General features: G+C 48.8%; 5 protein-coding genes across 5 annotated transcripts; 2 read left to right on the forward strand and 3 right to left on the reverse strand.

The window, feature by feature from the left end:
• Positions 1-964: 964 nt before the first annotated feature.
• AKAW2_50341A (uncharacterized protein) lies at positions 965-4,273 on the reverse strand (the record flags this gene model as incomplete). The annotated part of the gene is made up of 6 exons (XM_041690149.1): positions 965-1,880; positions 1,942-1,968; positions 2,026-2,425; positions 2,515-3,060; positions 3,120-3,884; positions 3,955-4,273. The coding sequence occupies 6 exons, from the start codon at positions 4,271-4,273 to the stop codon at positions 965-967; spliced, it is 2,973 nt and encodes a 990-aa protein (XP_041543762.1).
• Positions 4,274-9,723: 5,450 nt separating this feature from the next.
• AKAW2_50342A (uncharacterized protein) lies at positions 9,724-10,524 on the reverse strand (the record flags this gene model as incomplete). The annotated part of the gene is made up of 1 exon (XM_041690150.1): positions 9,724-10,524. One exon carries the CDS (start codon positions 10,522-10,524, stop codon positions 9,724-9,726), a length of 801 nt encoding a protein of 266 aa, XP_041543763.1.
• Positions 10,525-11,704: 1,180 nt separating this feature from the next.
• AKAW2_50343A (BTB/POZ domain-containing protein) lies at positions 11,705-12,505 on the reverse strand (the record flags this gene model as incomplete). The annotated part of the gene is made up of 2 exons (XM_041690151.1): positions 11,705-12,419; positions 12,474-12,505. The coding sequence occupies 2 exons, from the start codon at positions 12,503-12,505 to the stop codon at positions 11,705-11,707; spliced, it is 747 nt and encodes a 248-aa protein (XP_041543764.1).
• Positions 12,506-14,436: 1,931 nt separating this feature from the next.
• Positions 14,437-16,379, forward strand: AKAW2_50344S (nucleic acid/nucleotide deaminase domain-containing protein; the record flags this gene model as incomplete). Its single annotated transcript, XM_041690152.1, has 2 exons — positions 14,437-14,797; positions 14,842-16,379. The coding sequence occupies 2 exons, from the start codon at positions 14,437-14,439 to the stop codon at positions 16,377-16,379; spliced, it is 1,899 nt and encodes a 632-aa protein (XP_041543765.1).
• Positions 16,380-20,924: 4,545 nt separating this feature from the next.
• AKAW2_50345S (uncharacterized protein) lies at positions 20,925-23,209 on the forward strand (the record flags this gene model as incomplete). Its single annotated transcript, XM_041690153.1, has 4 exons — positions 20,925-21,302; positions 21,363-21,959; positions 22,020-22,771; positions 22,822-23,209. The coding sequence occupies 4 exons, from the start codon at positions 20,925-20,927 to the stop codon at positions 23,207-23,209; spliced, it is 2,115 nt and encodes a 704-aa protein (XP_041543766.1).
• Positions 23,210-23,302: the final 93 nt, after the last annotated feature.

The raw sequence follows: 23,302 nt of genomic DNA on the forward strand, positions 1-23,302 counted from the left end.
AACTCATTCCATTGCAGGTGATTACTGTATCATCCTGAATCCAGTACATTCCTCTGGAGGCCGGCGTGCTATTGGAGAAGATGACTTCTGCCCTATGCAGCGGATCGGAACACGAAGATTCCTGGTCGACCGACAGTCCTCTTCTTTCTGAAAACACTGAAGACCGTGAATTTATCATATCCGACTCCGAGACACTGTCAGACCATGGCGATGAACTTGAGGAAGAGAGCGAGGATTATATTCCCGTAAGTGATAAAGTGGCACAAGCGCCTGAGACGCTCCCTATCCATTCGCTGGTGATCGACGAGTTTCTGAGACTGGATTAGAACACACCGAAAGGCTGGATAAACCCGATTCGAGTGATTGCCAAGCGGAAGGTGGTCTCTGATGGTAGTTCCTCCAATGAGTACCTAGTGCTGTGGTACTCCTGGGAGGCTGGAGAGGCAGCGTTGGAGTTAGTTGGAGGGCTGAGCTAGTCGGCTATATCATTCGCCAATGATCCCCCTATCTGTGATGGTCCACTTGGAGGTGTAAAGTTGGTTGACCGCTACTGGGCCAGCTCGTGCTGGACGGGCTCAGCGATGCGCTCCATGCCGGCAAGAGCACTATGGCCTCAATATGATTTATTTTCGCCCTTCGGACCTTATTTCAGTGACATTCTAGACTTCAAGGGAAACACGCCTAGATCAACAACATTCCTTAATTACCAAGTAGACACAACGGGTAGGACATAGTTGTAGGTAATCTGCATATCAATATGGAGGGCGTTTACAACATATAATCATCCTCCTTCCATCTGATTGTACAATAGTATAACGCTGTTCCTTTCAGTCATGAGAAGTGCATTCTTTTTTATACGGCATGTAAAGTAGTAAGAATTGTAAATAAATAGATTTTGAAAGGGAAAAAAAAAAAAAAAAAAAACCAAGAAGTAAGCTTGTAATCACTTCGAGTTGTCGCTGCTTTACACCCTCCGTTTCTTCCGGGACGGGGCTGGCTCGGCGAAACGAACCCGTTTAACACCTCGCGGATAGTAACACATCCTCTGCGGCGGCCACTGGTCAATTTGGTGATCGGATCGCCCAAATACAGCATCCGATTGCTGGAGGTGGAGAAACTGCCGTACAGTGGCTGGAAACCCGCCGATTGGCTGCTGACCTGATGAACCCTTGAACATAATCGATATTTCTTCATCTAGACTGGCCACGTAGAACCGAACAACTTTGCGGTAGTATCCACAGACCATACATCCATCATCGTCGTCCAACCGACCCAAGTGCTCCCCGCGGCCCGTCTGCAGCTCTGCGACCGGAAATTCCACCAACACGCGCTCGAGAATCCGCCGTGGCTCGCGGCGCGCACATAGGACCGATCCCCGGCAAAGGTATTGGCCTTGTGTCCTCATCGGGCCTTCGTCTAATTCAAAGAAGAAGCATGTGGCGAGAACTGCTCGTACTAGTTCGTCTGGGACAATGTACGGCTCCTTGGCAAGGTCTGCAACCCTCATCACATCATTCAGTCGTGGTAGATCCGCCAGAGCGTGGTCCAGCCGGAAGATATGGGCTCGGAGGGGATGGACAACATGATTTAATCCCTCCTTGAAAGCTTCTACGCCGTCCATACAGGGAGAGGAGTTGTACGCGCGCCACAACCGGAAGGGCGCCTTGTCTTGTAGGGAGCTGCAACCATGCTGGGCCGAATCGGTCCCCTCCTCGGCCGGTGGGACGTATCCCGTGCCCACGGATATCAGTAGGTCGTGTGTCTGCGCGGATGGCCAGATAATTCGACATTCCTCCTGAGCAATCCCGTGCGGGTTGTTGGCACGGACGCCTCCATCCTGCAGAACGCCAATTTCGAACAAGTACTGGGATGGGAAAATCCTATGTCGGGTCAGCAAGAGACAAACTGCTGCGAAATTGAGGAATTGAGAAGGTCTCCTACCCGGGAGCTGCAGTACTGCATTTGAGGCTAATTTTGTCAGTTTCGTGAACAATAACTCTGTACACAAGCTCGAGGAAAACTCACGCTTTCCGTAACAACGGATTCTGGCTCTCGCCGTGCGGGACGATCCTTTGGTACGCTAAGTCAACAGATCCATGCCTCACTCCACGGTAATTGGGGAAGACAACCGGCCTTCCGTCAGAGATACGGCTTGCAACGATGGCGAGACGACGTCCTGCCGCCAATGGCGGCATCACATCAAACACCCGACGCCCCTGCTGACAGACCTGCTGGAGCGTTCGCTCTAACGCACCGGAGTCGTAGGCACCATCTCGCACGAGATTCAGGACGCAGCCCAACCAAGGCCATATTCGGGAAAGGGAGTAGGCAGGCTGGAATATGCATTGCGCCAAGTCGGGAAATCTTCGACATGCTTCTGCGGCCGAGGTGTTGTTGTAGACCTGATCGGTCCCGATAACGGAACCTGCTCTCGGCGAGTTAGTAACCATGCTGGAGATTTTTGCATTCGAATCAGAGAGACCGCCCATGACGGCAAAAGAGGGTGCGACTTACCAACACTGGTGCCCGCGGTTAGATCTGGGATCTCCGGCAGCGTGATGGCGCCGGCAAGCCGTTGCTCCAGCGCTCGCAACAGGCCTAAGGTGACCATTCCCCGAATCCCGCCGCCATCGAGAGCCAGCACGACTGGGCGCTTGGCCGGAGGTAGTTGACGGACCGTCAACTGAAGAGCGCCCTGACACAGGGGACACTGGGCAAGGTCTCGGTGGTATTCCACGCCGCGGGCCCGCTGGCCCAACATCGTCACGCAGGTATCACATATGCCATGTCGACAAGGGGTCTGATGCTCGGCCCATCGACCAAGACAGAAGACACACGCCGTGGGTAAGGTTAGAGCAGACCACTGCCGACCGAAGCGAATCAATTCGTCCTGGCGGATAGCGCGTGAGGTGTGCACCGGGCTGAGACGGCGGAACTGTTCAGCGAAATAACTACGGATGGCGTCACTGTGTCCGCTGCCATCGGGATCTCCAACGGCTCTCCAAGCTCTAGCGCAGAGATCTCGGTACAATGTATCAAAGACATGGTCCGGTCGGAACTCTGTTTCTGTCAGTGCGGGGCCCATGGTGGTGAGGCAGTCCTGGACTAGCCCTACTTACGGTGCATTCCAGGAGGATAGGCGTCCATCAACAGAGCGGACGCCATAAATGAATAGATTTCTTGAATCGGACACTTTAGCGTGCGTGACTGCACCAGAAGTTCCGTCAAACCTTCGCTGAATGCTCCACTGACAGGCAGCCTCTCTCGAGAGAGAAGGAGACAATCCACCCGGTGAGCAGCGGAGTGGAGTAACCCTGGAAGTGAACGGTGCCAAAGGAAGGCCTGGTGGGCTGCCGAGAAGAGCAGCCCCTGCTGAAGTCGCTTAGTCCGGCTGAGCTGGAGCTCATCAAGAACCTGACGTTGTAGCGGAGCGAACAATGCCGGGCCTGAAAGCTGATGGCGGCCTCGAAGGTCGATCACCGACAATGCTTCCTGATCCGGGCTCGTGACGCCTCGAACGGTCCGCAGCACCTCCACCGGGTCTGTTTCATAGACCGCGGTTGGTCTGGTGAGAACCAAAATCACCCGCATACGAACTGGGGCGGAAGAGGCTCTGGCCTGTATATGACTTTGTGACGCTTCCAGCAGGCTCTTAGTTCTCTCCAATTCCGCCAGTCCGTCCACGAAGAAACAGACGACATGCATCCACGGGCGTTGTCTCCCTTCTACAAAGCCCCATTTGCTGTATAGCTCACGCCCGATTTCCGTAGCATCTATGTAAGACTCCAGGTTCTTCTCTTCGGCCTTCTGAACACCCCACTCCATCAACATGTTGCCCACACCACGCCGTCGGTAGGTAGGATGCGTGAAGCAGATATCCAGGACTGAACACGTAATTGGATTATTAGTTATCTTGTCGGTAGAAGAAGCTACAAGAGGAGCAGGGAAACGAACAGACATGCGGTTTGTTCATGTATGTCATTCGCGGAACGAGGAACTGCCCCATAAGTGCATTGGCAATATTACGGGCCTCGCCTGTAGGCCACCAATTGCACTCCTCGTCGGAAGTGACGCTATAAGGGTTGGTCTCGTAAATGTGCCAGCAGGCAGCGCCAACGATTTTGCCAGACTCCACATCGATCACCTTAATCCATTGGCTGGAGGGGTCGGAGCGGTGCCAGTGTATTTGCGCTTGACGGCATCCTGAATGGCTGCGTCGCGGGCAGTAGGTGAAGAGCCCTGGATGGGAAAGAAGAGATTTTTGAGGTTGCATTGCGGATTCTCATAGGCATCAAATTCACATCGGACGAGTTCGTCGAATTCGGAGTCCGAAGCCACTACGGTCAGCTTGAAGGGCATTTTGTAAGACCGAAGTTGTTAAAAAATCCAGAGGATTTCTCTTTTCCTCGATGCTGTATGTCAGTGTTAGCCCTAAGGAGCAAAATATGGGGGATACGTCGTACGAAGTCGTTTTAGGGAGAGGGGGAGGGCGAGGCGCGGGGTAAATCAGTCTTTCTGGGTAACACTAGACGTTGCCAAGTGCGGTGTTGGATTGGGTTTTCTGTTGACCCGATTGCTGAGATAATAACGAGCTGGGATCACATATCTACTTGATTTTCTAGGACGGTCGATGGCCTACTCTTTCCGTTTTAGTGCTCACCCTTCGCCGCTTTTTGCTCACTGAGTAGATCTGAGCACGCCCTGAGCAGCCTGAGGCGATCACTGAGCATGGGGTGAGCGGGAGACCGAGTGCCCTGAGCGAGTAACCTCAATAAACTGCACCCCAACTAATAATCACCCCCTTGCCCGCTTCTCCACTCGCAGTCCACTCTTTCCCGCCACGCTCCCCTAAAGCCCAACACTACCACCAGGTCTCTTTCCCCAGTAGGAAAATGATGTGATTACCACGCTGCACCAGCATGGCAAATGCTTTGGTGGGTTTCCTCTGGCGATAGACTACACAAAGCCCAGAAGTTCATGTGAGGAACTCTGGTCATCTCAAGAGTCAAGGGATCCTCGGAGCGGCCAACTGCGCTAGCCAATCAAGACTTCTCTGGCTCTTGGTTTTGAGCGAACTACTGGGTAGAAGGACATGGCCAATGTGTTCCTACAGTATCAAAACACGTAGTACTGAAGATCAATATAACCAAGTAAAAAGATTCGGTTCGAAAATTAGGACGCGGCGTTGATTAGCTGTGCCAAACCTAGCCTGGACGGTTTGATCTATACAATACAGAGGGATGTCAGATTAATTTTGATATGCGTAAACACTACAAGAAGCATCATTCTCTGCTGTCCGAAGCCTTGGCTCAAGCACAGGACAATGCCAGAGCAACATGTAGGCATAGCTGGCGTGATGGTCAACACGCAGTACGTGCAAGTAGACGTAAGCCAAAGTTCGCACGGAAGTGCTGATGTGATATCATAGTTAACCCATGGTAGTAGAGAAGAGTTGTAGATCTTAGGAAGCTCATACTGGCTCTGAGGATCCTTGCGGGTCCCCGGAGAACGCTCTTTAAAGACTCACTGGCTGCATTTGTTAACTAACATCATGGAATAAAGCGACTATATTTTGAGACTATTTAGACTCGCAAAGGGCTCCCCCTTCTGGCAATCTCGGCTAGTCACTCTGAAGCGAAGGGAATTCGATTACTTCAAACTCCTTCATCTGTCACACTGTCGAAGAAGCAAAGAAAATGCCTACGGTACAATACATTGAAAATCATGGCGGACCCTCCTGGTATCATATTGGGACCTTTGTTTTGGACGCGCCCTGTCTGCCTGTTACTCTGAGTAAGTGCAACCAGTGTTGACGCGGTGAATTTTCCTCTTCTTGGCTTTGCTTATCATCATGGAATTCCGACGCGAGAGTGGTACGTCTGGCATATTCGGAACTCTGAAATCGAGTGTTGTGTCCTAGATGCTTAAACGATGCGTATGGACTCTTGTGTCGTCATTATACCGATTGGCGGGTGCATTCATGCGCTGGCCTGTTGCGTTTAATGGCAATATGCACTGTTTAGGCTTTCCCCAGCAAACCTCGGTTGTATCACTCCACCCCAGGCGAACTACGAGTCTCGTCGAGACCAATGGTGGCATATCTGCCTGAGCCCCCTTCGTAGCCGTTCCCTTATCCACAGGCTACAAAATATACCTGATACTCCGGCACATGTGGCACTGCTCCAGGAGTCCTTCTCGGCAAGAGCTACTAGAGCACTTCAGAAAGTTGGCGCGTAATCCTCACCGGGGCTAGAAGCAGAGGCTGAACAGCGCTCGAAAGACGGAAAGGTAAGCATCACTTTCTACACCTGCGGAAGCGACCAATAGTGAGTCCTAACGTGGTGCATGTCGAATCCATCCTAACCGTCGGCGCTGATCAGAACTCTACAGAGAATTAGACAGAGGATAACATTGTGCTCAATATGAAGATACGAATAGTCAGCATCTCGTTCAGACTCAAGGCAGCAACGGCTAATACTGCTAATGTACTCCCGCTAAGCCCACCGAAGACGAAACAGCGAACAGAGAAGCGCCAGCGAGTGGTGGACTCCCATCATCGCGCGTGGGCGACAGGTTCCTGGTTCGCGCAACTTACAAATGCGAGGGGTCACAGAAGGCTCTATAGTATGTTGCATATTGCAGACCATACCATGTGCTATCGGCCCAGAGTGCATCTAGGCCAAAGCGACCCAGCGTCGATGGTTGGAAGGCTTGATCGGATGTGCAGACGTGGTGTCCAGTTCAATCAGTGCTATTGGTCCAGGCACGAAGACTGGGACCAAACATGGGACATGGTCTGGCCAACAGATTCAGAAGTTAGTGGAACCCAGTTTTGCAGCCACGCTGACCCTCTATCCGTGAACCTCGAATTCACTCTCTGGTAACTGATGGTCACCTCGACCTACAAATCGTCAGTATCGCTGAGACCTCCCCACTAACCCTCAGCGAACTATTTTCCTATCCGTTGATTTCAATCTGGATGAGTACGCCGATTTGTTCTTTCCAAGGTATGTGACTTCTTTGCCAAGAATTTAAGCTATCGTTGCACGTCAGCCCAATGGAGAAATTCCATAGATTTGTAGGAATTCAAGTCCTTGCAACCTCCCAGGTTAAGCGGTAGAATACGCAGTATTACAGACACGCGCACTTTGACAGATACTCCCTTGACGTAGGGAAGATGCGGATACTCCGTGCGCCGTCGCAGTTCGAGTTAAGCTGCTCGACGGAATATTTTTGGGAAGACGAGTTAACTATCAAGGGTACGACCTTACTGGACGAGTACACATCGAAACAAGGGCTATGGACAAATAATGAGTTCGAAGGAAACCTTCGGATATCAAAGTCCATTGTATAGAAACCTTCGACTCACTCTATGCATACTATGAAGAAACAGAACTCCTACTCAGTAGGGGCCAGGTTACAGGCCCCATGATTAGGATCTACTTCCAGGGCTCGCAAATCTAAACAGATGGAGAAATACTCTCGATGGTAGGATCAACAGCACGATGTGTGTCTTGCATGCTACATGGGCGGCTACGTTAATCACGGTATTATTTGCAGATCTGAAGACTTTCGGATTGAGCTGACGTTTCACACAGATAGAAATGCGACGAAGAAGCAGCTTGTATCGTAATGGAACGTCAAATTAGCCTTGCATCCTAGTAAGCCTCTGGATGATTCTGACAGTACGGTATACGCAAAGTAGTACGCCTTCATCAGACGATGTTGTTGACTCATGTAATACTATTACAAGGGTGGCCCCTGGGCTGTTTCAATACGCTGCGCCACAGGCACTAGACACTTTCCGTCTTGTAAGAAACATCTACACCTTGTATGAACCCGTATGTTACAACATGCAAACCAGCAGCAGTAAGCATACAGTGGCTGATCGTACGCACAATATATTGGAGTCGCGAAAAAGCCTACTAGTTAAAGCGCAAGCTAGCGGCCAAAAGCTGAAAGCTTGTTAAGGGAGTCATCGGTCATCTACACACTCAAATAGAGACTTAGCAGTTCGTGATAGCTTGTATTGTATTTCTTCCCTATTAAAGAAACAAATGCGTTATTCTCTGGGGCCAAAGAGACAACCCGCATTTGCAACGCCATCACTGCTTCTTACTGCAATCAAGCATGCGTGGGCTACCAATATCGAACTCTATAGGCCAGATAATGAGCGCCAGGAGTTACAGACAGCAGCAACACATCTCGATAGCGAAGAGCAAACTGGAGCCAGCGGAAATGCTACTGCCAGCCACGCTACTGCCATGGCATGTGGACCGTGATTAGCCGAGGTTGGATGGTGAAGAAGAATGTTGATCCCCTTAGCCAGTAGCCGGTATACAAAGGTCACCGATACTGATGCTCCTATAATCCATAGCGATGACACCTGAGCACTATTCAGCATGCTTTTTACGAAGACGCTTAGGTAGCACCTGCCGATGAGGATATCATAACGGCCACTTTTCCCATTGGAGATTGGACGAGACCTATGACAATCGCAAAAGATGCGGCGATGAAACCAGTGATATAGGCACTGATGATCCATTGTGAAATATGGTCGTACCATTTCAGAACAGGTTGGATCCAGTCTGACGTTACTGCATCTGCCGGACCTAGGCAAGTGCCTAAAATATCCATCGGGTCAAACGAGAAGTGAGCACAGGGCTTTAAGCAATTTGAGATGAATTTATGGTTTCCTCTTGCAGTAGCTCCAGAGGCCAATTGCATAGTAGGTCGGGAGGAGAAATTGTACATGACTGGGCTGGTCCACAACATGCTCGCTTATGTGGTCTACTGCATCGCCAACAGATTCCGTAAGGCTGTCCGAAAGATATCTTATTTGTAGAGAGGACGAAGGACTCTCTCTAATGGAAATGGCGAGCAATCGAAGCACATGTAGGTGTTCTGGATTCTGGATCCCAATTACGTTCACCTTCAGTTGTTGTAGGTTAGCCATGTACAGGCACATCGAGCAGTTCCGTACCTTCAAACAGTACACGCCGAAAGGTCCACGGCAAGACAAACTAAAGCGGCGGAGGATAAGGCCACGGGAATGACCTTCAGAAGGGATAGCATCGTAGATGAACAATATCGAATGCAGTGACTGCGTGGGAGTCACCGTAGCGATTGAGACTTTGTCCAGCGCAGAATCAGGCTAATGCGACAGAACGTGCCTTTGGACTGAAGGAATAGCAGCGCTTGTAAAATGTTAGGAGCACGGGTCTATATTTCGCACGGAACTCTTCTTTTCCTGTTTGTTTTCTCCTATATTTCCATTTTCTTTCATTTTTGATGGGTTCATGGATTCCCATAGGCGCAGTCCACGGATTCTTCAGGGTATGAAGTATATATCCAAGCTTTTCATGGACAATTTGCCCCCACAATAGTCCTATCCTCTATTCTCGGCGGTACAACAGTTCGTTTGGCCTCAATGCACATCAAGAAGTAATTGATGCTGTTGAGAAGTCGGCCCAGATGTTACGGATAGTGAGGGCAGAAACACTTAAGACGAACATCAACTTCTTGACCGGTCCTTTCAACATGGAAAGAATTCGATACACACAGAGACATTGACTTTAATGGGTGACCTCGCTCTTTCCGTAGCTATGAAAATCAAATTTCCCCTGTGGTAGGTAACAAACAGTAGAATTGTCATATCAGTCTTTGCTAAGGCATTGGTTACGCCCAAAAGTTCGCCGTCACAACCAAGCGTCTAATCACACTTCAGTCACACCCAACTTGCTGCTTACATGGCCGCTTCTTGTTCTTCTTCGTCGCGTCTGATCCTCTAAAGCCCCAACCCCAATCACCACCATTCTCGTGACTGTAGTGAACTTCTGAGTTGGCCTCTTCGCAATCAACTGGAAGGAGCTCAATTGCGGGCTCACCACACGGACGGTTCCGATCAGAAGCGGATGGAGATGAGTTAATTGCAGGGCTATATTCTGTGGATAGCACTTCAAGACAATGTTCTCCGTTGTGGTTTTCGGTAGGCTCAGACTGGGGTACTGCAAACGACGGTTCACACGAAGGCTCGCCATCATCCTTCGTCTCACTGCCGCCGCCGGTAACTGTAAGAATGTTCCGCAAGCGTGAGGTCTCGGTAATGAAGGCTTTGATTATAATTTTCACTACAGCTTTGCTGAATGCTGGATCATCCACGATTTCCTTGTAGAACTCGTCCAGTTGAAATGTTGTCTCATCCTCTGCAAAGCTGCTAGAAAGTTTGGAGTCTAAATAGCGATGAAACCATTCTTCATTCTCAGGCAATTTTGAGAATACCGATCTGGCTGATCGTAGGATCTGGAAAATTGACAGGGTTTCACCGAGAGCCAAGATGTAGTTTTGGGCAAGCGTATCGAGGCCCTCTATATTATACTTCCTGGCGGCATAGTAAACCTGGACGCTTCTCTCATATTCAAGCTCAACTTCGTGTCTTTCTTTGATTTTCCGCTCGAAAGACTGTTTCATATTTCCCTTTGTATAGGAAATGTAAGATGGTGTGGCCAACATCCGCGTCGACATCTCTAAGTAGAATACGTGACCGAGAATGTCTTGCTTGGACTAGCATATGCCCTGGGATATAATTATCTGGAATAGAGTAGTGCTTGTTTCCGACGGTAATGACAACGATTCTTGATTGTTCGTAGGGACTGCAATCGAGGCAAAGGGATTAGCACGCATCATCAGAGACAGGGCATAGTTGTCTTACGAAGATTGTGGCTGGTCGTAATCGATTGCTGAGCTCCTCGTGAAAGCTATCTTTGCTTTTTTTCCCCAAATATTGAGCTCTTCTTTTCATTCGTGGTTGGTTGGAAGATTGGTTATGGATTGGAAAGGAGATATAGTTCGAGAAGAGCTTGAGAGTAAAGGATTCGAAACCCATCAAACACGCGGAGAAGCCAACTTTTTGTAATCTCGGAGTTTTAGGAGAATGAGGGTTCTAGTGGTCTATTTTATTCAATTCAGTGTTAAGAATTCTTTCCGAGAATCACAGCGGAAAGAAATCGCGATGCCACGGGGCGAAGAATGCGACGGGGTGTCTTGTAATAGGCTGCCTTAATGTAGACATGCCATCCGAGCAATAGGCACCCCTTGCATGCCAGCCTTGCTAATATCCTAGCTATCTTCGCAGAAGGGGTCTCTGACTCGAAAGAGAGTGTATGTGATTACATTTCTCTTAGTATGAGTTCAGGCAAAAGAAGGCTGGAGGGTGTTTATTGTAAGTACTACTACTTAATTGGGTTTCGAAAGAGCTATCTCTATTCAGTGATCGAAAAGCCTCACCAGAAAACTTGCTAAGCTGGCGGTCATACTTATATGTCTCAATCTTCTACTTGTTTGAAACAAAAGGAATGCTAACATAAATTCCTTGTAGGTGAACTTTTGGCCTGAAAGCCACAAGGGTTTGCGCGAAGAATTTACCTTTCATGTAATGTAATTGTTGCTTAGCATGTTATTGCTGTCGAGGCAATATATGTGCTCTACAGATATTTTTCTTTTTTCAATACTCACTCTCAAAATGACTTGTAAATCAAAATGAATCACCTAATGTGTGCGTTGCGTAAGCAGATAGTGTACTGTATGTAAAGCAAGTAAAACGAGACGTCACCGCAAAAGGTCATGATCTATCTAGAAAACGACAGAACATCCATAATCCAGCAGGGCTGTTGTGCTTATGCTGGATACCATATTTGTCTTCCGATCATTTAACAGGGTATCCGCCAAATAGGTTTGTTGGTTGTGTAGTCCGCCATGGTGGAGACGATGCTGGTCCCAGAGACATCATCATGCGGGAGCTCAAGGTCGGGAACTCTTCAAGGAGATCATGAAATGGGCCCTGTTCCCGGAGCTTGTCTAAGCAATATGCAGCGTACCGAAGCAACCAATCTAACAGTCTATCATGTTGCGGGAGCCTGGGAAAGGAGAGCCGTAAAGCATCAATTACTACGAGTGTTGTGTCGAGACTTTTCGGTTTGTCCAAATCCGTCAAGCAAGCAGCCACCTTCTCATAAGCCAGCTGTTGAAGGTCGGGAACAAGGTAAGTCTCAGAAAACATGTATAGACGAATATGGACAAGAAGGGGGTGGTTCTCTGGCGTGAAGTGGGATTTAGGAGTTGTGCTTGCAGGCTTCTTGTCGATATTTGTCTCCGTGCTTTCCAGCAAAGTTGGAATCTGTCCAATGTTGGTTCCGCTGACTGTGGCGGGATAATCGCCTCGGTATGCCCATTCAATGAATCGAGCAATTGTGCCCTCTGCCACCTCTTGAAACTCATACACGCCGCTCTGGCCTTCCTTGAGATTACTGTCCAAGGCTGCAATCAATGGTGGGGACTTTGCGTGGAGCAGCCTTCGATGGATCCTAAACGAACGTCCCGTATGAGCAACTTGAAGGGAAACAGGATCTGAATCTAGGAATCTGACTCAAGTCAACGTCCGCTACATATGCGCTTTCTAGGAGGGAGTAGCTCACTCAAAGTACGGTACAATTCGTGCTTCTTCCATTATACTGAATGTTTCATCAAGGGGCAAAGTTTGACGAGGGCTGAGTGGCAATTCTTCATTCAAGGTTGCAGTTTCTGAAAGGACGATCAGACTGAGCGGTTGTGATGGTCTCTGTTTCCTTTTCTTTCTGCCTGCCATAGCTTTTCTGGTTGGAGGGGGGAAATAGAAGATGTCAGGACTTATACCATCTTAAGTGCGAATCGTTGATATGTGTCCTATCACGATTGGTGGAGGAACATGACTAATGAGATGGATGTACTGCCTGTAAGGGGCCAGGCAAAAAGTACGTACATGCTGCAGTAGGTATTGAACCTTGACAATCATTTTCCTTTCCATTTTCCTTTCTCGACGTCAGGCTTGTGGCGTCGTTTTTCCGAAGTTATCGGAAAAGAAAGTCCGAAACTGCGTGGCACCTAGCCACTGAAGCAACCCCCGCTTCGCGTAGTTTCCACCATGGTTCCTCTCACCGTGATATTGATAATCATCTCCATGGTTCAACGATGGAGATCGCGTGGCTCTACTCATAATGTCTAACGGCTGAATGGCCCTTAGGGCTGCTTTATTTCTCATCATCGTCCAATATTGAGGTTGGAAATACTGTAACCGCTCGCAACATCCTGCCTAGAGTTTCTTGATGGGCTAAAAATGTCTCCTCCAAACTTTCTGCAGGTACCCAACCGTTGCGTCAGACTCGTGCGTCCTTGATAGCTATTGCCTTTTGGAGGGACAGCTGAAGACGAAGTAACAGAAACGGGAAATGTATGGTCCTATCATCGTGAGAGACCTACTAATGCACATGGTAGTGTAAGTTGCGCATCATCCAGTCATATTGAATATCCAAATGAGCAATGTGCAGCGATGGTCAATGAAGTAAATATGAAACAAGCATATAGGGGAGTTTGTCATGATGTTGAGAGCCCAAGTCATGCTATTTCGGGTGAAAGCCAGACGGCTCGACCCCTCATTCAAGTGGGGCCCACCATAACCGCCAAGACAAATAAATAACAGTAATTTATACACAGATTACATACAAGTTCCTCTTACGCATCCAGTATTTCAACAGCATTTCCGTAATATATGTTCTTCGGGCTCTTGGCCATCTCCGGGTAACCCACAGTATCCACAAAAGCATATGGCGAGATGTACGTATTCCAGATGAACGGCATGCGCGGCAAGTTGATTCTCACCTATAACATGAGTTCAACGTTGGACCCGAGCTCCACGGATGCTCCTGGGAGTTCTGTAAATTGTAGCCAATGTCCGTCGCTAGTTATATTTTTGATAATTGGAATACCTGAAATGCATTTAGGCCAACACATGCTGAAATCTCTAGTGATTCGACAAATGCAAAATTTATATTCCTCGGGGGATCCGAGCTTTTCTATCCATGGTCCTCGAGTCTACGGAACGTAAATATTGCTTGTGTCAGCGGCACTATAACGGCCACAAAGTCAGGAATACTCATTTACAACCCCTTTGAAAGAACTTTGCAGACGACGACGTGGGGCAGACGAAGGCGTGGCGATTGTCGATTCGTGCGCACCGAATCCCTTGTATCAAGCACAACTCGCTTCAACTTCTGGACATCATGTAGATCAGCAAGGGCCCTTGACACCCCCAGCCCACCGTGACATGACAGCCAATGAACGTAGGGAAATAGTGACCTGTTGGCAATCCACGACAGCGCAGATGTTACGGTCCTGAGATTGGTGGGTGGGAAACCCTTGCCGCTGACGCATTAGCAAGGAGCATTTCCTGCTGAGTAAGTAATTTCAGGGAGGGGTAAGCGATTCGGCAGCAAACAGCAGTCGGTCCTTTCGTAGTTACATCAGGCGGGGTTCGAGAACTACGGTCAGAACTCGGCGAGTCCAGGTTTGTAGCTGTCGCTTCAGTTTAAGTCTGAAAATTTTGCAGGATATACCCTTTACTCAATGGCCACAGCCCCCAATCCCATCATTGTTTGTGCGGAGAATATTTCCATATCCTACCTACTTCGCAGTATACCAACACGCCCATCACGCAATCATACTGAATCTCTGTCGGCGCTTAAACGACGCTCTACACTGCCTTTCGACACGGAGCGCAAACTGGTCGGCACACTAGCTTTCATTGCATATAGGAAAGATGACGTTGAACATATCCCAGCTTTATGCTTAGAAGAGGATCCTGTATCAGGCTGCTTGAAGGTGATATTTGCTGTGAATAAAGTGAGTTATAATGATGGTGAGGATGCGATTTGTCGGATCCAGCAGGGACTAGAGCATATATTCGCAATCCTCGCGACTGTTTCTGGTAAGTGATACGGATTTACTGAAGAAGTGTCCTTACAATATCAGAGTCAAGTTGCTATGAAGACATGGGCAACCAGGTCATTACCGCTGTGGTTTCCATGTGCTCGTCCCGCATACTGTCTCGGTTGCGACTGGCCGTTTCTGCGAGAAACACGAAACGCCCCTTTAAGGACACGCTTCGAGAAGCTCTGTTAGCTGTGAAGATTGTTGGGAAGGATCTAAAAAACAGGGCGCTGTTGGAAACCGTACGCAGCTTTACCATGAGAGCGAGGGACGTCGAGAAACTTCTTGACTCGTGGTCCCAATATCAAGTTGACACACGTTTAGTAGGGGTTGTGGAAGGAATTTATCGACTACAGCAGATCGTGGGACTCGCTGATTTGATTTGCATCATTCCAAATAAGGAAATGAGCCCCTCCTTAAGGCAGAGTTTGCTGAATATCATAAACAAGGTCGCCAGGTATTGGGAAGTCGCGAGGTTCCTATACCGTACGGCGAAGAAATTCCCGTTGGCTCGAGCGATGAGAACAGCTCCTGTTTGCCTTCCCAAGGAGGCGTTTTCTACCCCAATTTTAACTGGATATGCTCCTGATTTACGGGCCAAGATCGCCGAAGCTGCTCCGAGAGGCAGTCAACAGAAGCTTCTCAGAGAAATTTGCGCAATATTGAAGATCAATCAGCAGGAGCTTATTAACAAGTACACTTCTCAGGTCATGCGAACCTTGACTACCGCAAAAATCCATGCTGAGATTCAGATAATTGCCCACTGCGAACTACAAAACCCGCGGATATTACCGCGAGTGATCTGCTCGAGCAAGGATGCCTGTTTTCTCTGCAACTTGTGTCTTCGGCTGTACCAGAAAATATACACCCCAAAATCGCACGGAAGACTATATCCAGGCTGGAGGCTACCTTTCCTACCCCAACTAGCAGGGTTAGAGCAAGGTTTTTGCAAGGCTCTTGAGAAGCATTACACAGAGACTTGTGGAACACTTCTGTCAACTCGCCGAGGAACCATCTATCCAGATCCGAACGAGAGCACCTTGTTTACACTTCCATTATCTAGGACTACTACAAGGGATTCAGTGGTATCAAGGCCTTCTGGTCGTGTCGCTGAGTTACCAGGATCAAGCCATATTAGCATGGGAACTGCGAAGAGCGAGCCACGTACAGAGAAGACGGATACTCCAACAAACGATCCAACCCCATCGCACCACTACGCGAAGTCAATGGAGACGGAGTTAGACCGTTGCACATTGATGCGAAGTTCGAGGACGTATGGATTTCTAACCCCAGGAGAGTCCTCGGAAGTGTACAAAGTTGGCTTCTCGCGCTCCCTGCAAATACATATCGAGCATGCTACGGGTTCGAATAATCTCACATATTATCTGGAGTGGTTGGGTAACGACGAAGCTGCGGAAGTTCGAGGGAAAGCCTCTGCACCGCAGGTAATTGACACAGAGCGTCTAGAGAGCATAGTCGCCTTGCACGAGCAGGAAACATTGTACCTTATTAAAAAGGACACTGTGTTGAAGGTTGGCTGGGCTAGTGAGACGAAGGACGCTGCTCTTAGGAGGTCATGAAGGAGGTTTCCGGGCGTGGTACACACAATTAACGCCCGGCGGCTCAGCCGAGAGGGCAACTATCGCTGATTTATCAATACATTCCTAATGTACATCTGCTGCATCTCCTTCGAGCCCATACATAGATCCTTTCAGTATATGTCCTCTCAGCTGTCAATATTGTAGGAATCCCTGTAGTTAGTAATTTTGTTAATAGACTAGCTTGAAGGCACTTCTTCAAGTGTTCAACATCCTATCTTCTGCAGCTGAAGCTCGTCTACCATCTGTGGCACAAGTCAGTTGGTATAGATTAGTTAGAGAAGGTATCTCATTATCTTGGTTGACATGGTTAGACAACCTCAAGTCAGCCCGTGGCGATGGCAAATCGTATTGAGGCTCGTACTGCCTCCAAATTCGGCGTCCATGACTGATTATCAGACGGCGATTTCCCGCCCAGGCAGAGGGAGAGATTGCCCCGGTGAGTACGGGTACATTGCAGCAGTGCCATCCGTTGCGTGGTCCACTTCCGACATCGGAAGAGAAAATGCTCCACGGTTTCTCTTGCTTGTCCGCATGCACACTGGTCTGTCTACGCGACATTGATCTGGTAGAGATACCCATTTAATCTTACCATGCCGGTCCGGAGTTGAGCCAGCACAGTCGCTTCTTTCCACAATAATCCATCATACAGCTGTCAGGTGTGCTTTCCTGGAAGTACAGCATCCACTCGTTTGACGTGTCTCCCTACGTCCTCCGGCAAGGCTTTCATGGTAACCGCCTGGGATCGTGCGAGATTCAACATTGTTGATTTCATTCTGGAGACCTGTGCTTGTGGGATAGCATCCTCGTGGGTTGCGGCTCGGGCCTGCTCCTTAGCTAGGCCCAGCAGTTTGTTGTCTTCGCTAGTAGGGACCCAAAGTATCCTGATGTGGTTTCCTCTCCTCCGCAGTCTGTTTATTAACCTGTACGTCAGGCAGACGAACTCCTGGCCTGAATGTTGTCGAGGGTTCTGTATCGTGAGGGCCGCCGCTTTGTTGATTGTGAGCAACCTGAGCCTGAAACCTTTCAGTACCACCAGCCCGTTCAATGTATGAGCTATAGCCGCTAGCTCTGCGGAGAATGGATTTTGCTCTGATCTTGCGCCCAGTGTCATGGAAAAGGTCTTCAATTTCAGTTTCCGATATCGAGGTGGCTGCTTTTCGATTGCAACCCCTGTTGTGATATGAAGCTGGTGCAGATCAGGAACCAAGCCGAACCATCGGAATTAATCCCGAAGTATGTATACGAAGAATCAACTTGATTTCCAATCAAGTTGATCTTTTCATTGTATATATAGCCTCATGTTTCCCTTTGAATAATAATAATCAAGCTTCCTTTGAATTACAACAACCCCAAATCCTACAAACCCGTTCCGTGCCGAGCTGCTGATCGCGATCTGCATTGATCCACCCGGTGCAGACTGCGGGTCCGGCATGGTCTCGCCATCAGTCTGCATACGTGTCTCCCATGGTGCTAATGTAAACGGGTTAATAGTCTCCAGTGTTTCCATATCAATGTTCTTCAGCGCGTCCGCCACCTGGTACAGCGGCGAACGGTGAACCCGTCTGAATTTCCTGAACCGAGCTGTAGTTCGGCGGAGCGGATTGGTATCCGGGAGCGTGTGGAGGTCGGTCCACATTTTCACGGCCCGCCTCCAAAACCGGTGTTGCGCCGTGGCAATGTGAGCCTCTGCCTCCGCGACGCTGGTTGCAACGGTGAGAAAGGTCCCGACAATTGCCTGTGCTCCCACCCTTTGGACTCGGTTGATCGGCCCCGTGGCCTTATTTCCGAATGTATGCATCCAGACATTAGAGGCATAGTCCACTACAGGGGTCACTGTCAATGAGAATAGCTGCCGCGCTGTGGATGGGGAGAGACCTCTCAGTCATCGAAGCTCCATCACTGCCTCAAGGCCCTTGGACGCTGCCCTTGCGATGTGTTCCTTATATTTAAGACTTATGTCCACCAGGACGCCCAGAATCTTGACATGGTGTTTGGGTTCAACGGTTTGTCCCTTGATGGTAAAAGGCTCCCGGTCCAATTTGTAAGCCTTGGGGGTGATGTGTATAATAGCTATCTTCTCTGCTTCGAAAATTGCCCCACTTCGTCTTTCCCAGTCAAGCGCTTCTGTAATGATTCCCTCAATACCTTCCCGGTTATTTTGTGCAGTTGGCCCCGTCACCCATGCAGTGAAATCATCCACAAAAGCAATCGCACCTCCCCGGCTGTCGATTTGTCGCTGTACGAGGTCTGCGTTGAAGAAGAGGAATAGGATCGGGGACAGCGGTGAGCCCTGCAGCAGTCCAGCCGGTAGCAGGCTGTGGACCTCAGACAATTGTCCATTGATTTGGATGGTCGCCATTCGTTCCGAGCAGAACGCCTCCACCCACCGGAGCAGATCCTCCGGTATGCCTCGCGCTTTCATCCTCTGAAGCAACCGTTTCTGAAGATGTCACGTCCCAAAGATATTTGTGCGGGCTCTGTGTGCCAATTTGGAGGCCACTGAACAGACATTAAGACATTGGATAATGCTTTCCCTCTCCTCCCTTGTGTCTCGCAAGTTAAAAGTATCAGACCTTTGAACAGGACCACCGTGCTGATCAAGCGATTGCAACGTTTCCTCAATGTCTTGTAGATGCTCCTGAAGATTAGACGTTGCTTCCTCGATCATGGTCTTATACTGGTTGATGACAGCGCTGGCAACAGTGGCTTGACGACTGAGTATGTTGAGTCAGAGTCAATGGTTCATAGTCATTGTAGGGCTCATATATCTCACAATGTGGCGCCCCCGAGAGCAATAGAGATAGTTGCTTTATAACCAGAAAGCGTTGTTTTCAGGTCATTAATATTCCCACCCATGTACCGTAATTTAGCCCAGTCACGAAAGCTTGTGCGTTGACCGTTAGAATGGGCCACACATTTTCGAATAATATCCCTGGATTCGCTGCATATCGCAGAAGAGGTAACTTCAAGCTGGCTAGCTCGGCTTCATTGTCCATTACTGCCGAGATTAAGGTGCCGAGAACCTGTGCTAAAGATTCCATTTTATACCATAGCTCACGAACAGTTTGTTGCGTGATTTTAAAGTCCTTGACTAGAGTATAGAGCGATTTGCTCAATTCAAAGGTAAGAGTTGCAAGCGCGATCAAGCTGGAAGCCACGGAGAGGGCATCTGCAATATTGATTTCTTTGGCCTAGAAGAGGGGATTGAAACTAACAGATAAGATAATTAAACAGATAAATTTGTTGGAAGTTCTGCCATATGTCTGGGGAGTTGTTGTTCAGTCTGGGAATAATCCGCTGGATCGTACGGAGTAGATTTATTCATCACCAGCGGGTCAAGCACGAGGCTCCCTGTGAATAAGCCGGACGGCTACAGAAACGCTGCGATTAAGAGAGATAAAGTTCCGTGTCAAATGTAATAACCGTCCGTTTCACGTCCCATTTGCGATCACAACAGAGACCGGAAGAACAAATATATTGTAACCGGACATCTAATGGGCGCATTAGCATTTCCTGCGATCCAGCGATGCACCTGCCTCGCAGACTATGCTAATATCAAAATAAATGGTGTGAGAAAGCTTACTCACCAACATGGTAGTCCCGTAGTATACCCCAGGGCCGTAATACCATGCCTGGTCACAAGACAAATGATCATCCCCATGGCCGAATTTCTTCGAACAATGACTGTAGCTCGATGCATAATACTACAACCTGAGTTGCGTATGACAGAGCAGGTGCATAATAACCACCATCCTAGGGTATGGCTTTGGGCGGCACTTGGTAGAATGGGGCATGTCAGATCCATGATCACCAGGATAACAGAGTGAATCACCTAATAGCAACCCAACTAAGGGTTCCACATGCTGAGAAGCATCAATGATGGGGCGGAGGCACCAAAAACTGCCCCTGCAAATGACATACCTGGATGGGCTACCATATGGCTAATGCGCGTTGTAGAGGGTTGAAGAGTTAAGTCTATTTCGGAGCACAGTCGGAACCAGTAAGACTACTCTACTTCACTTTCGATATATCGGACATGATTGGCTCGGGGTTTGTAGGTGTTCTTGGCGACGAGTAAGCCGCACCACAAGAGAGCTGTTGGTTACAGTAGTTCTGGACATTCTTTGCCACAGCCTCTCATAGTGGTTTTCCCGTATGGAATGCATAATATGGCATAGTTATGCCTTAAACGGTACGTGGCTTTACCCGGGTCACTACACCAAATTCCACAAAATGTTACCGTTTCATCCACATTCATACATGCCATCTTGTTAGCTTTAGCACGGCGGCTCATGCAAGGAGAGTTGTGTTGCCATTCGCGTGCGGGTGAATATGCCGTCCAGCATTTTGTTGGCAGGTGCATTTTGCTGATTGGTATTAAGAATGCAGTGCGACAAATACCATTCCCAGACTCGATGTCCTACTCGGAGTGATGGCCAGAATTCTGGATTTTCATCACAATATATTATTCTGAACGTCCATGAATCTGTCCGCACATCCCGGGATGCAACAACCGGTTACATCATGACCAAGCACGCCAGGAAGACAAGCGAAGCTCTTGCAGATTCTTCACTGTTAGACAAAATCGACAAGCTCTTCGCCTGCAATGTCGGAGAGTACATCGACCTTCCTCAGCTCGTTGTTATTGGAGATCAGTCCAGCGGGAAGAGCTCCGTACTAGAGGGGCTTACATCATTTACATTTCCACGGGACAGTGGCCTTTGTACGAGGCACGCCACGCAGATCATCTTCCGCCGGACCAATGATGGCGAAAGGAGGATTACAGCATCTATCATTCCAGGACTGAATGATCCTGAGGAGCGAGCAGCACAATTGAGAGAATGGGTCGCGGAAGATATACATAATCTTACACCAAATTCCCTTTCTGAGTTAATGGCGGATGTAAGCTGATTTGTCTTCACATGGGGCAACCATAAACTCACCCGCGGTGCTAAATATAAGGTCCATGCCCTACTGGGGCTCTCTACAACCGAAGGTGATGGTCTACCGACGTTCTCGGACAGCGTCTTGAGATTGCAGATCTCCGGTCCCGATGAAGATCACCTAAGCGTTATCGATGTTCCGGGTATTTTTCGAAACACGACACCGGGGCTAACGACAAAAGAGGACAAGGAAATGGTCCGGGAGATGGTGGAATCTTACATGGAAAACCCTCGCTCTATCATGCTCACTGTTGTGCCTGCAAATGTTGACATCGCTACGCAGGAAATCATTGAAATGGCTCGCGAGCAGGATCCCCATGGCGAGAGAACGATTGGAGTCATCACCAAACCGGATCTAGTCGACAAAGGTGCCGAGTCTAAGGTCATTGATATCCTGGAGGGTAGAACTATGCCGATGAAATTGGGATGGATCCTTGTGCGAAATCCAGGCCAACGCGATCTCCGGGAAAAGGACAAATCCCGGAGTGTCTTAGAGGGAGACACCCTGAGGCAGCATCCATGGTGTACAGTGGGGTCAGACAAACTAGGCATTCGAACATTGCGGGCTCGTCTGCAGGAGACTGTGACGACAAATGCACGCAACGCCTTTCCATTGGTAGCCTCGCCTTCCCCGCTGTCTCTTCTATTGTGTGGACCCCTGCTGATTTCCCTCTAGGTAAGATTGGAGATTGGGAAGAAGCTGAAAGACTGCCAAGACAAACTACACATCCTTGGGGCGGAGCGCACAACACCTGAACAACAACGGAGTTACCTCGTCGATGTCATGTCATCATTCCAAACCATCGTGTCGCACGCGCTGAATTCGAACTACGGCGCAGATGATGCATTTGAAGATGATGAGATCTTAAGGTTGGCTACAAGGGTGGTGAACAGAAATGACATCTTTTCTAATGACGTTGCACAATGGGGACATCAGCATCATTTCGGATTAGGCGCCTCGGAAGAAGACCAGACGTCTTTTGACGGAGATCTCCTAACGAGAAAGGTCGACACTGTGGGAGACCTGGAGGGTATTGTCGATGAGCCTATCTCAGTAAGCTTCCCTCTCCGCGGGGGTATTCACTCATGGATAGAGGAGCTGTATAGGGCCTCGCGGGGGTTCGAAATCGGGACCTTCAACGGTACCCTTCTGTCGACGATGATGAAAAGCCAGTCAACAAAATGGGTGGCGCTCGCCAAGGGATATATAAGCGACATAATAATCATGGTTCACGAGTTTATCGCCCGCGCATTGAACCGAGCTTGCCCTGATGCTCGATTGTGTCACAATGTTCAATTATTTCTGATGGACAGGCTGCTGGAAACGTACCAGAAAGGGATCGCCAAGGTTGACTTCTTGCTTTTTGTGGAGCGTACGGGAACGCCGACGACTCTGAACCATTATTTGAACGATACACTCGATAAATGGTAGGTTATTGTCGCTTCCGCCCTCTCCTATCAGATCTAATTCTTCTCAGTCGCCAAAGACGCGCAGCTTCGGCAATAGAGGGAAAGGCATTCGACGACTGTTCTCATGGGAGGGTGGTACGTGTGGAAGACCTGCACTACCAGCGACATTTGAGCAATTTCGAGCACACTATTCAAGCCCTCCACGATATTCTTCAATCGTACTACAAAGTCGCCCGAAAGCGCTTTGTGGACAATATATGTATGCAAGCAGCAGGGTATCATCTGATAAGCGGCCCTGACACACCTATGAAATTATTCTCACCCACTCTTGTGAGTGAGCTTTCCGTGGAACAATTGAAAGAGATTGCTGGCGAGGAACCGAGACAGCAAAGGATTCGGCAGCAGTTGGAAAAGGAAATCCGAGGTTTGCAAACTGCAAAGATGATTCTACGGTGACTTTACCTAAAAATTTGTTATCCATAAATTGCAGGATTTATTTGCATGTTACTAATTTACTGAGTTTATCTGGAAGCACCTAATGATAAGAAC

Source organism: Aspergillus luchuensis, chromosome 5 (genome assembly GCF_016861625.1).
Source record: "Aspergillus luchuensis IFO 4308 DNA, chromosome 5, nearly complete sequence".
NCBI lineage: Eukaryota > Fungi > Ascomycota > Eurotiomycetes > Eurotiales > Aspergillaceae > Aspergillus > Aspergillus luchuensis.